The following is a 14,583-nucleotide window of genomic DNA, read 5'->3' on the forward strand; positions in this document are numbered from 1 at the left end:
TAGTTAATATAAGAGTTTAATGGTTGTATGCACTTATAATTTATTTTGGTTTTTTCTTTTTATTCTATTATGTTGTACAATCACAAATTATCCTTAATATAGATTCATGATAGTTGTTGTAAAATAATATTTTTAATTATTATTAAATATTGAAACGCTCAACTTTAGATTTTGAAAAAATATTGTCTTTTGGTATCATGTACGAGAATATGTCAGTGTTACTTCTCTCTACACTGGAAACTGGTTGGCAGCAGTGGAAGTAAAATGTGACTTCAATTCACATGTAATTTCAAAGTTGAAATTTAAAAGTGTAATTATAAATATAAACTCAATTATCTTACAATTTACTTTCATTTTAATTTTTTCTTCCTATTTCTATCTTCCCCATTATAAGGTATATATATATATATATATATTGAAAAAAGATAAGATCCGTTATCAATTCATCGCATCAATAGTTCTTATTGTATAAAATTGACGATTTAAATGAGTAATTTAACTAGAATTGTAGATTAGTTTTACACTATATAATCTAATTATAATTGTTATACCAAATAAGATTATTAATTTGTGTAAAAAAAATGCTTTCTAAATAATTTACGATTAGAAATCTCAAATAATTTACTAAGATAAAGTTTTATATTCTATGAATATTCTATCCCTAAAAAGGAATATATCACACCGTTTAATCCAAATTAATAACTGCACGTAACACTTTTACATTCAGTAAGAATAAATCCTGGTTAAATTATATTTTCTCTTGTTGAATATCTAAATTAAATAATCTTGAAGTCAAGATCATCCGATCACATGATTATAAATGATAAAGACTCCATTCATTGTCATTACCATGGAAATCAAATTTAAAGTTTGAAATTGAAAGAGTCAAATTAGTAATATTTGAACGGCAGCAGAGGGAGCCTTCCCTCTCACGGTTAATACAGTTAAAGAAATACGTGGTGAATCTTGGTTGTGCCGTGTTACATGCAATGAGCATAATAACTGAATAGAAAACAAAGGGAATATTCCCGCAGTATTCTTGAGTTAAGCTTAAAAAAGTGACTATATAAGCCCTTTGCTCTCTATTTTATATATACACAGAAGAATGTATAGAGAAGCAGCGGTGAAGAAAGAGGAATACCAAGTGTTGGAAGAACTCGGGCGAGGCCGTTTCGGCACCGTGTTCCGCTGCTTCCACCGCACTTCAAACAAATTCTACGCGGCTAAACTCATCGAGAAGCGCAGACTCCTAAACGAGGACAGGCGCTGCATCGAAATGGAGGCCAAGGCCATGAGCTTCCTCTCTCCACACCCAAACATCCTCCAAATCATGGACGCCTTCGAGGACGCCGACTCCTGCTCCATAGTCCTGGAGCTCTGCCAGCCACACACCCTCTTGGACCGCATCGCCGCCCAAGGCCCCTTGACGGAGCCCCACGCCGCCAGCCTCCTCAAACAGCTTCTGGAGGCCGTGGCGCACTGCCACGCCCAGGGACTCGCGCACAGGGACATCAAGCCGGAAAACATCCTGTTCGATGAAGGGAACAAGCTTAAGCTCTCAGACTTCGGGTCCGCCGAGTGGTTGGGTGAGGGGAGTAGCATGAGCGGTGTGGTGGGGACGCCCTATTACGTTGCACCCGAAGTGATTATGGGGAGAGAGTACGATGAGAAGGTTGATGTGTGGAGCAGCGGGGTCATTCTTTACGCCATGTTGGCTGGCTTTCCACCCTTTTATGGAGAGTCTGCTCCCGAAATCTTTGAGTCTGTTTTGAGGGCTAATCTTAGGTTTCCCAGCCTAATCTTTAGCTCTGTTTCTGCACCTGCTAAGGACCTCCTTAGGAAAATGATTTCCAGGGATCCCTCTAACCGCATTTCCGCACATCAAGCCTTGCGTCAGTCTTCTTTTCATTAATATTCCTCCATCTACTTTTTACTTCCAGGATTAAGGATTCTTTTTCTCTCTCTTCTTGCAGGACACCCGTGGATTTTGACTGGGGCTCTCACCACTGCAACTATATCCAATTTTCTCACTTAATTTGCTGGAATCAAGCTGTTTATGCTTCGAGTAGTCTTTCCTATTAGGTTCTGTTTATTTTTTCTCAACGGACCCTTTTTACTAACTCATGTATAATAGAGGTTTAAAGAGTTTCAGTTTCGGATTGTATAGCAAATAAGAATCCTGCATTTCCCTCCCTTTTCCGTATCTAATTAAATAAAATATTATAAATATTTATCTGCTTTATCTTTCGTCTCATCTTTTTCTTCTATTTTTTTTTTATCACATTATTTATCATGTCTGTTAATAAAAGATTATATATAATTATTTGGTCGAGAATTGTCAACCCAACATTCACTAAAATAGTGTGTGTGCGTTTTTTTCTTAATGGAAGTGGGCAGAAAACCCACAACCAAGATAGTTAATCACTTTCAAAACACAATTATCATTAGATATTATTAATTATTCAGTACAAACTTATAATTACATACAACATAATATATTTACTCTTAATCACTTGTGAAATAATATAAAAAACAATTAAACATGTTCGATCATTATAACCTTTTTATTATAACTTTTGTCTTATCTTATATTTCTCTTCGTTTTCTCCGTATTTCTTTTATGATTCTAAATAATATTATAGGAGTTTATTGGATGAAAATAATAATTCATAAATAAATGGTTTGAAATTAAGGATGAAGTATGCGATGACGTTTGAGGGAGAGAAGCAGGTCTACTTATGAGGTTATTCAAGTCGCGTGATACGTTCCTTGTCATTTCTTTAGTCAGAGAAATATATTCTTTCCACCGCAATAATGTCTCAATGAATTTTCTTTTACTCCGATTGTTCATTTGACCCTGGAAAGGAAAATTAACACAAATTCCATAAGTTGACTTAGGGCTTTTTTTGTATATATCAATGTTAACTAAGGGTGATGAAATTGTCGGACAGCCGTGGATCTTGAGTGGTGGTGTGACTAACGGTGATGAAGGAATGATCAATAAAATATTTTTCCTCCTTGTAGATCAAGGAAATTATTATATGAGTAGTTTTTGTTTATTGTTTGATGTTCAGAGGTTCAAAGAATTTCAGATTCTAATTAACTTCTAAATTAGTCAAAAAAATACTTCTAACTTACTAAAATGTCTTTATATATATATATATATATATATATAACTAACTAAAATGTCTTACTAATTAACATGTAAGAAGTAAATATCATGTATTTTTTCTTCTTTTAGTATGGAAAGTGCATGGGTGGTTGTATGCGATCAATCATAAGGAAGTAATGCTTTTCTAAGTTTATACAATATATATAGTAAAAAAAAGATTTTTAAATAAACTAAGCCAAACACTTTTGCTTCTTTTTTTATGTCGAGCAAGTTAAATTTTCAACCCCTTTATAAGGTTTTCGGATCCGGTACACCTCAAAAGCTTGTTATTACTACTTGTGACCATGCTCTGCCATGGCATTGGCATCCGTTCACCTTTTTCTTTGGGTTCTAGAAATGAAAATTCGATTAGTTCCATTCCCTACGTTGACGAGAGTGGGAGAAGCACGTCTATTTAATTATGACTTATGAGGTTCCTTGTCATTTTTCTATTTGAAGAATGTTTTTTCCACGATAACAATGTTTCGTTAGGTTTTTTTGTTTTACTCTTGATTCTTCATTTGACCATGGAAACTTAATAGTAGTTGTTCAGTGCTTTGGGTCCCCCGGGGTCTGAAGGTATATGTATGATTTTTCGTATTCTACGCCTTCATATATAGCTGGCATTATTTTTATATTAGTAAAAAATAAAATGTATCATTGTTCAAACGAAATTTATATCGACAATTCGAGACATGCAACCCCGGTCAACCCTCGTATTTCATATACTAATGCCATTTTTGAACGAATGATAATAACAATTCATACAAATACGAAGCGAAAAAAAAAATGAAGAGAACATTGAGCAGTTGTTGATTTATGAAAGGGTTTAATTTTGCTTTTAAATTTTCTATCAAGCCTAATCAATGTCAATTTTTTATGTCAACTTCGTTCTAAACTTATAATTATCTGAATGAAAATTAAATTGTTTATTTAGTCCCTTTGTTTATTTATTTGGTTAAGTTTAGTCCCTTTATTGTCAATAAATTTAATTTGATCCCTTAACTTTTTTTAACCACGACTACAATAATTTTATTTTAAAATTGAAAAATTGTAATAGCTTTTATTTTATTAAATTTTCTTATTTATATCTTGATCTTTGATGCAAGCATCGCTAAGAGTCTAATAGTAAGTATTAAATAAGAGTGTATTTGAAAAAAAAACGTTAATTACACATTAAAATTCTAAAATAATTATTATTTTGAAAAAAAAATAGAAGGCTAAAACAACTAAAGTTATAAAATGGAGGGAGTGTTTTTTATTCTATCTTCTTTTTCTACATTTTTTAATTTATTTTCCGTAAACGGTAGTGGGGTCATTAACACTAAATAACGCATCAAATTCCGAATTCCGTAACACAATATTTCATACTTGAAGAGTTGAAGGCGTAATTTTTATTTATATTGGTGAGCACGCGAACCCACAAGAGCCAAAATAAGTGCTAATGAATCTTGGGCATTGAGTAAATGAAACAATCTTGAGAGTTCTATGTTAAACGCCTCAGAAAGATTCCAAGTTTTAGTAGGCATGATTTATAATTTACTATTAGCAAATTGAATAACTTAATAATAGAAATGAGTGTGCCAAAGTATCCAATGCCAAGTCTATGTCCCAGCTGCTAATCACGGTGCTATCCATGTGACACGTTACTTTTTTAAAATTGCTTCTAGTGTGATATTTTCCGTTAACAGCTACACAAAATAATTTTCTAAGCGATTATTAACAAAGATGTTACATCATCTTGAATATTCCGCTGGGGGAGACGCTGTCTCACAATTCAATCATGCAGAATTTCAAATAGTAATCATAGAGTATAGGTAATTTGGATTATAACTTATAAGATTAAGATGAATGAGGGTCACTTTCATGTCCTCTTTCTTTGGATTTTGTCGTCCAATACGTAGTTGCTGCCATTGAAGATAGTCAATTGGCAGGAACATATGACGACGAAATAATACTGTGCAAGCGTGGACAAGGCATGTAAGGGCACATCAGCATAGGGTTTCAATTATTAATTACTAATTGATGGTGTTAATTACTAGGACTGCTCAACCTTAGCCATCAAACTGTGTGCTATTACAATAATTTTGGTTGAGGGTCGGCAGATTAATACCTTTTCAACTAAAAGTCACAGAGCCAGTTGTCTCGTACATGACCACTAATTTTGTCTTCAAAGCAAGTAATCATAACCCTTTGAGAGAAATATATCTATGGTGATGTAATGAGAGATTGATTGGATATACTTTAGTTAAAATGGATATAAAATAATGAAGTATATATATATATATATGCGCGCGCGTCCTGCTGAATACAGATTTTAACTGCAACAAACTAACCACCACTGTTTTGCTTGAAAATAATGGAGTTTTAATTTTTTATTTATCAAAAATTCATTAAATTAAAAAATAATTCTCAATTATTCGATTTATTTGATCTTATATTTTGATAAACTTTTTTTAAACGGTTTCATAAAAAAAATCAAGAAAAAACTTATGAATATCTCAACTAAAGTTATTAAGTAAATTTATATAAGTCTCGGAGGTTATAAGATTGGAAGGAGAAGAGAGAGAGAAAAAGTCACAAATTTAATTTTTCTTAGTTAATAAAAAAATAATAAATTAATAATTAATATTTATCAATAAAAAATTATATAACTCTCATTAAATAAATCAGAGTGTCAGATGCATGATATTTATTAGGATTTAATAATAAAAATCAAAATAAGATATTCTGATTTTATATTCTAAATACCAAAAAATACACAATTTTATAAAATATATTTTTTTAAAAAAACTACTATTACTAAACGAGTTTTTTATTTTAGTTTTTAAAAAAATAAATTCCAAAAATAAGAAACAAATAGGTCCTCGAAGTTTAATTTGAAAAAAAAAAAGTCCGTTTCCTATTGTTAAAAACTTTGTAATAATCCAATAGTAATAGTTTGTGAATGTTACAAGAAAAACATAATTTCCCCACACGTGTAACTTGTAAGGAACCCTAAACTTTAATTGTTCCTTCGGTCTCTCAGTTGATCAGTTTCTACAGGTTGAACACCTTGAGAAGGGAAACCAATAGATCACATCACAAACGACAAAACTACGAGCAGATCATAACCGATATTTTTCCCAGTCGCAATGCCTCAAATCATGTTTCAGGAAATAAAAATCTAAATAAAACGAAGATGGTCCCAGATCAAACAAGATTTCTCACACAAAAAAGACAATCAAAATGAGAAAACGAAGAGATTTGACGACATTCTGTTTCACCAGCCTCAACTGCCATCCATATATGCCAAATCGTATAAGCATTTTTAAATGGTTCTCAGCAACAGATTCGGATGTATCCATCTACGCTTGTGAAGCTTACAGTTAAGAAAATATACCAGTTATTAGTGTACAAGGAAGACAAGGAGATTATGGCTCTCCATCTTGAAATGCAAATTTGTACCAATAATAAACAATGGTTTACAAACTTCATAATGGTGTTCTCTTTGATTTTACAATTCCAAAATATCATAGTAGGCGAAATGGAACTTGATTTTCCCCTTCTTGCAACCATTAGGAGTTCAAGCCCAAGCTGATCCGTAGTAGTAGCAATCTTTTAGCCAAATTTAATTTCACACTTTCGCATCCAGGAAGGACTGCATCGGATTGTGAGGGAGACAAATTTAGAATATATAGGTGAATGCAAAAAAGTGTGAACAACGAAAAATAGAAAACATGGACACTATTCAGTGCAGTGCTAACTGCTAAGTGATGTGATATATAATCGCTTGAATTGAATGACTGATTAGGACATTACAGTTTAGCTTGTTTTGGCCTCACACTAGGAGTCCCTACAAGGTAACACCCCGTGTGCGGGACTAATCCCCATTTGGGCATTAATGGCATGACCCTGGCCTTAGGGTACTTCCAAGTCCAACCAATAAGATTTGAAACCTGCACAGCAGGTAAAATCTGCCTACACGGTATTATTAAGCTATTTAGCACAAAGCCACACTTTCTCACACCCAAAGTAACAAATGCAACAGCATCCATTAACTGATTAGGGTGGGAACCATGTGAAACAACGGATACATTCAATGACTTTGGTTGCATTGATGCATGCTTCAGCTGAAAAGCTTTGTTACTGTTTTATGTTTTACACTGCTAAATTTAATTTCTCAAATGTTTCCTAGCAGGGTTAGCACATGAAATAAGATCATTCTAATTATCCTAATTATGTTGGAAATGGCTGAATCTATGGAAATCCCACAATACTAATCAAATTGAAAACTAGGAAAAAAATATCACGAAATAACCTAGAAAATGGCAAATGTCTCCTCCAATTAGCCAGTCACCTAATCTCAAGCACAACCATCTCCTCTCAGTTTTATGTAATCATGACAAGCGCTTATTCCAAGTATTACTTTTTGAAGGCTTCAGAAACAAATTCTCAGCAAGATACAAAGCCAATTGGAGTGTACAAAAATGCCAAATCACTATGAAGATATCAACTCAGAAATATCTACATTTGTGCGAAAGTGTGTCTCAAAAGTCACAAGCATTAGAAGATATGTACCTACTGATGTCATGCAAGCAAGCACATACCTAATATCTTCCAACCTTTACACCTGCTGGAGAGTTTCCAGGCTTAGCAGTGGTTGTACTTCCAAAATTGAGCTTTGCTTTTTTATCAGCTGGCTTTAATATTTGGAAAGAGCACATTAGCGTCTCATCAACACTCATCATAGCACCAGCATTGTCAAACTCCCCACAATAATTAGGTGCTGAAAATATTGTTACAAGTTGTCGATTAGCAAAGAACTCGTATCCATCTTCCACAACCTGGTAAAAAAAGGCCGAAAACAAAAAACAATTTACTTTCAATAGCATAGTTGATCGAGGCCTACTATCCCCCGATCTAAACATAAAGGCATGTACAGTACAAAGCATCAGATGCTAAAGCTAATGCACTACATTGGAAGATTTCAAGTCTCAATGCATAAAATTGTGTCACATTTACATGGCAAAAAGTAATTCTCAGTTTAATGAAATTAAAGTATTTGTAATAATGTTAAGAGATGATAGATTAAAATTGCTGGGAAAGAGAAATACATTTCACAGTCATTTTGTCATAGAAATGGGTATACAAACTCAATCCTGAAGACCTGGTAACACATTAAGCACCAAAGGCAGGAGTTTAACCTGATGAGCACGACAAACAAGATCAAGATCATGTTTCTGAAGAAATTGTGAGACCTTATCAGCACCAAATGTGTATGAAACTCCTCTGTCATTCATTCCCCATCCTTGAACATCTTTGCTCGGGTCAGACCAAAGCAGATCACAAAGCAAACCTGTATCAGGAACATCTGTGGGCCGCTGTAAATTTCTAATTTGGTCCAAATTATTTAAGTCGGGAGAAAGTCCCCCATGCATACACAAAATCTTTTCATCGACAAGGGCTGCCACAGGCAGGCAATTGAAGCAGTCTGTAAATGTCTTCCATAACCTTACATTGAACCTTCTCTTGCACTCATCATAAAATCCATATATCCGGTTTATAGAAGCACATTCATGGTTTCCCCTTAACAAGAAAAAGTTCTCAGGATATTTTATTTTATAAGCAAGGAGGAGGCAAATTGTTTCTAAACTCTGCTTCCCTCGATCAACATAATCCCCCAAAAACAAATAGTTGGCTTCAGGAGGTAATCCACCGTACTCAAAAAGCCTTAAAAGATCAGAATATTGCCCATGTACATCACCTGAAACATCAATATAAGGATATGAAACAGAAACTCCTAAAACACACAATATTTTTCTTGTGTACAACAATAGAGTATTATATGGTACAAATGTGTAATATCAAATATGAGAACATCAAACTGCAATATCAAATCATGAGATAAACTTTTTATGTCCCTTGCAGTGCTTGTAAATGAAATTCATGTTCGTTGATGTATTTATTCCCACGAGACTTCAATTTTTGCTTCTATACAAATGTGTAATATGTGAATGTGAATATGAAAATGAATTATAAAACAAAAACAACGTGGGAGGGAAATGTGATCTAGAGTTCAATCCATATTGCCCTCATTCTTCAAAATAAAACTTCAGTTTCAGCATAAGGCAGGGTGGGCTGTGCATTGTGCACATTGCAAGCCTAAAGCCCTCTTTCATGAGGAGGCATATTAGATATAGGGTTAATTATATTTTTGGTCCTTAAACTTTTTGTAAATTTCACTTTTAGTCCCTAAACAATTTTTTAGCGTTTTTGGTCCCTAATGTAACAACCACGTTGGCAGCCTAGTGACTGTAACATCATCAAGTAGTTTGACGGGGGCAACCATGTGTAATTTTTTTGTTTGTTGATAAACTGTTTTAATCCCTCATCTTCTAGTTTGACGTCATGAACTAGTACGGAAAAATGAGGGATTAAGTAGTTTACAAAAAAAAAAATACATGTCTGCCACGTCAAACTACTTGATGATGAGGCAAATCATTGGGCTGCCAACGTGACTGTTATGTAATCAGTTAACTCTGTTATTTGACACCAAGGACTAAAAAACTGTTGACAGAGAAAAGAATATAACGACCAAGAGCGCTGAAAATTTTGTTTAGGTACTCAAGACATAAAATAATTAACCCTTAAATATAAACCCATTCATGTACTTTCTCCAACATCTTAACCTTTTAGGATCATTGGTTCATGTAGATGCTATTCCAGAATTGACAAAGGCATATCCAACCTTATGTTAAAACTAAAATACACTCTTAGCCATTAGAGATGCCATAATCTTAGTATACAAACATTTTCAGACTTTTCAACACAAATCCACAACAAAAAAGAAAAGAAACAACAGTTTTAGCAAATAACTTTTGCAAAATAATGATGTCAGAATCAGAAGCAAAAAATAAACTCGTGGGAATTAATACATATTGGGAAAAACCCAAGTCCCATATTGGCTAGAGATAAGACAAAGATAGAATATATAAGTGGGGGGCAGCCCTCACCCCATGAGTTAACTTTTGAAGTTGAGTTAAGTCTAAACCCACATTCTAAGTTAACAAACATGAATTTTATTTGCAAGCACTGCAAGAGACATAAAAAATTTATCCCACGATTTGATATTGCAGTTTAAGTCAACTAAACCAACATGAGATAAATTGCTACCACAAGTTTAGTGATGTTAATTGAGAGAATTTTATAGGCATTCTTTATGTAAACCAATCAAATTTTCATTTTACCCAAGAAAATCATATACACAAACAATACGAAATCCAGAAAACAAATGATGCATATTCTCAAAGCTCAAATTATATGATTATTCATATGCAGTGATTGTAGTCCAGAATAAACTTGTCAGTAAGTGTACAAAAGGTAGCCACTAACCAGATAACCATGAAAAAGTAATGAAGCATGCAAATTAATTAACAATGCGTTCAATTCAAAAGAGAGGTCCCCTTGTTTGGTTTGGTTCAAGAGAAGGGAAGGAAAGGAGAGGAAAATATCACTATGTTCAGTTCCTAAGGGAAGGGAGGGAAAATATGAATAATATACAGTTATACCCTTACAAACAATAATGGAGGAGATAAGAAATAAAATACAATAACAGAACAATATAATCCGTGCAGTCCAAAATTTATAAAGCAATTCCCTCCCTTCCAACTTTTTTAACAAAACAAGGTATGATTAAAAACAAAATTCCACCGCTCTGCTCTCTTAAACTTCTCTCAAACAAAAAACACCATAAAAATTTGGAAAAAATTGCAGCAATATGTCTTAGCTATACCATCCCCAACGCTGAAAACCCATACAAGTGTTCTCAAAGCTCACATTATACGTAAATTCATCGAGCATGTGAAAGATAAAAGATAAACTTCAATCAAATATATACTCTGTGTGCAGATGTTTTTTAAATTGCATAGATTCATCAATATTCAGGGATATTGTTTACATATTCTATCCCATACATAGTTTCACCAAGAATTCGCGCACACTATTTTTTTAACTGCAGGGAATCCCATTCCACACATATTCCACAGAATACAGAATAACAGAACACTTGAGTACCAATCCAAATAAAATCAGGACTCTCTACAGTTTTAGTGCAGGTGCAGTCAGAGAGAGGCGAGTAAGAAAATAAAAACACGTGGCTCCCACTATTATAGAATCCATCAGTACATGCAGTTCAGAACAACACACTGACTAAGCCAGTTCAAAACACAGTCGTCAATAAGCATGCAAAGGTAAATCATACAAAATAAAAAACAAAGCATGCAATTGAAAGCACTGAGATCATGTCCAAACCCCAAAATTAAGAGTAAGGATTAGTTCTCCAGGTTAGAATATGACCAAATTAGACACGGCCAGGTAATAAGAAGAAAATAATTACCACAAATCTTAATAGGTGCTTCGAGCTCCAATAAATTAGGTTGTTGCAAGAAAATTTCTCTGGAAACTACGCAGAGTTGACGGATCTCGGACTCGGATAGCTGAACCTGCTTAGCCGGTAGGGTAGGAACTTCGAGGAGGCGATTGATTATGTCATCCAAAAGCGATTGTTCCATTCTCTTCTTCTTCTTCTTCCAGCAAAGTCAACGTGTCTCTATTGGATGTGATTGTGAAGATGCGAAGGCCAAGACGACGAAGAAGAACAACAGTAGTAGTTGGAAGAGTGAGCAGCGAATAACATGCCTCAACTGAAGAACGCCATCGTCAAATTTTCCGGGCAGAGGGGTGTTGTTTCGTGATCGTCACTTTTTTTTTTATTATTCAATAAGAAGGAATGCAGTTTCGAAATTTCGATGAACAGAAAAAATACTCATGCCATTAGGTTAAACATCTATTTTGGTATATAAATAATATTATAATTAAAATTCATAACAAGTCATTTTTAAATATAAATTTTGTAAATATTAATTAGTAGTTTGAATTGTGATATAATACTTATTTTTAAATATTGAATTTTTTTTAAATAACTGTTGAAATTTAATTAATTTAGAGATACATTAATTAAATTTTATCTATTTTTTTTCAATCTCCCTCTTTCTCCTTTTTTCACTTTACTTATTATAGATAAAAATTGCATATTTACAGCATAGAGGGTGCGCATAATTTTTAAAAAAATATCTGACAAGTGTTTAGTGTCATATTTAAATTAATTTTTTTTTCTTAAGTTAAAGTTCACGAGTGTCTCTTAATTCATTGAATTAAATATTAATCATACTCATAATATACGATTATTATTTTTCCAAAAATAATGTATAGGAAAAGAATCAACTTATTAAATTAATTATTTTTTTACATGTAAACATAATAAAAAACTTACACATATGCAATAATTCTTTAGGTTATGTGAAATAATTGAATGTAAACCTCTCCATTGAGGCAATGATTTCAATCAAAATTTGTGGTGGAAGAATCTGTTTTGTTTTTGTCTCTCTCTTCGATTTCTTTCTTTCTCCTTCTTCTTCGTTTTTTTTTTTTTCATTTTTCTAATCTCTCAGATCATCATTCTTCCCTTTTCTTTCCTTAAATCATCCTCCTTAATTTATTTTGAGTATATTTATTATAATATTAGAAAATTTTCACCATCAAACACATACATTAACTAAGACAAGATAGTTTCATCTTAACATTTGATTTTAAATTTGAGTTCTAGATATACAATTTTGATAAATATTTTTTTTTAAAAAAAACAATTTTTTACCTTGCATACTGAATCTACCTAACTAAAACATAAGTTTCTCATGTAAAAGATATGTGACGTTAAAGAAGAAAAAAACTTAGAGGAGGTCCTTTTAGTGAAATGTTACTTTAATAGCTCCTAACTGAAATACTTAAGAGAAAAATATGATAAAATAAAAAAAGAGGAAAACATACAATCAAATCAAATATCCCCCTCCATTCACCCTCCCTTTTATTTTGTTTGTTTCAGAACAGAACACATCCTTTTGGTGGCATTGTTCATGAAGCACCTGGCGACCCACAAGGCCACAACCTTGCTATTATGCCATTGCTGTCCACGTCTACCAGAGGCAAAAAGAATCTTTGCTGTATCCTACAAACCAATTGCCTTTTTGCCTGATTATTGATATCACAACCACATTTTACAATAACATTCACAAAAAAGTATGTCATAATATCCTAGAAAACACACATAAACATGTTACCCGCATTTCTCGGCTTTTTTTTTTTTTTTTTTTTACGTTCAGCAATCAGCAATTGAGCATATTTCATCTTAGCAACCTCCTGTTTGTTAATTTGTTGTTAAACTGGTTAAGCATTGATTTTACCAATAGTAATCCATTTTACCTTTCAATTTTATGTAGCTTGGTGAAAACATATTGTTCCGCACCTGTCAGTTCCTTGCTCATCATCACTTTCAAGTCTCAGTTGAGTAGGGACTAGTCACTAGTCTAGGGAGCGTATACTAACAGCATGTAACAACGCAACTTATATCCATTTCAGATTCATTGGGCCAAAGTGCTCAATTGGAGGAATTTGAATCTTGTATTCCTTTATTTGTATCCTGCACTTCTCATCATTTCAAAATGTGCTGGATTTAATAGGAGTGCAGTAAACAAATGCCTCAATTGGATTAGCCGGGGTAGTTGTGGAATTGAGCCCTGAATAAGAGTCCGAAACACTTTTTTTTAAAGTTAGATCCAATAAAGGTATTAACCTCATCAGATTTTAGGGGAGTTTAGTGATCAATGAACAAATTGTAAGAAACTTAAATGATAAAGAAAAAAAATTATTTCTATATCAATAATGTCAGGTAGTGTATTTTTTTTCCCAGAAGAATTAGGGGAGAGGAATGACGCCCTAGTTTAAGATAGAAAAAGTTTTTAGACTCAAACAATATTTATATAAATACTTATATTTATCTCATTTTAAGGAGACAAGTAGAATATTTAATCAACCGTTTGAATTATATGGTGTATATTTTTGAAGCATGTCAATAATTGATCATGAATATGAAAAAAGTTTTGTTCTATTCTTTTATATAACGAAATAAAAATAAACTGGTTTTTTTATTATAGATTGGAGAAATACTACTCTTGAAAAATATTTTTTTTTACATGTAGTATGTTACACCTAAGTTTTCTCCGTGTATTTATTATCCTCACCTTCGAGTATAAGTTCCTAGATATTTAAATCAAACATATTTGATCACTTGTTTTATTAATTTTTATCTAAATATTTGAAAATTGGCATCTATATAGGAACTTAGCATCTCCACTCTTCATATATGTAGTCCTTTCCAGTAACCAAAAAAACATTTTATATGACTGTTAAGGGGAAAGACATGAGACTAGTGGTCAGAAGTTTTCAAATATGCAGAGCAAGATTTGGGATTGTTTAACTGGAAATTCTGGTAGACGACAAATATTATATAGCAAAAGAAATTGCAGTGTAAATAACATATTCACAAGACAACAATC

The 14,583-nt window shown here is 32.9% G+C and overlaps 2 protein-coding genes across 3 annotated transcripts; one reads left to right on the forward strand and one right to left on the reverse strand.

Annotated features, from left to right (window-relative positions):
- The first annotated feature begins 1,093 nt into the window (after nucleotides 1–1,093).
- On the forward strand, nucleotides 1,094–2,242 carry PPCK1 (phosphoenolpyruvate carboxylase kinase). The gene is made up of 2 exons (NM_001254652.1): nucleotides 1,094–1,892; nucleotides 1,974–2,242. The coding sequence occupies exons 1-2, from the start codon at nucleotides 1,106–1,108 to the stop codon at nucleotides 2,033–2,035; spliced, it is 849 nt and encodes a 282-aa protein (NP_001241581.1). The 5' UTR covers nucleotides 1,094–1,105; the 3' UTR covers nucleotides 2,036–2,242.
- A 4,169-nt stretch (nucleotides 2,243–6,411) lies between these two features.
- On the reverse strand, nucleotides 6,412–11,970 carry LOC100808597 (serine/threonine-protein phosphatase PP1). Of its 2 annotated transcripts, none has more exons than XM_006577257.4 (4): nucleotides 11,529–11,970; nucleotides 8,338–8,897; nucleotides 7,741–7,977; nucleotides 6,412–6,791 (listed from the first exon to the last, which is right to left on the reverse strand). In XM_006577257.4, the coding sequence occupies exons 1-3, from the start codon at nucleotides 11,701–11,703 to the stop codon at nucleotides 7,741–7,743; spliced, it is 972 nt and encodes a 323-aa protein (XP_006577320.1). In that variant the 5' UTR covers nucleotides 11,704–11,970; the 3' UTR covers nucleotides 6,412–6,791. The 2 variants fall into 2 exon arrangements, with proteins under 2 accessions (XP_006577320.1, XP_006577321.1); XM_006577258.3 differs by having other exon boundaries at nucleotides 7,712–7,977; nucleotides 11,529–11,961.
- Between the last annotated feature and the right edge of the window lie 2,613 nt (nucleotides 11,971–14,583).

The sequence above is a fragment of the Glycine max genome, chromosome 3, assembly GCF_000004515.6.
Source record: "Glycine max cultivar Williams 82 chromosome 3, Glycine_max_v4.0, whole genome shotgun sequence".
NCBI classification, from domain to species: Eukaryota; Viridiplantae; Streptophyta; class Magnoliopsida; order Fabales; family Fabaceae; genus Glycine; species Glycine max.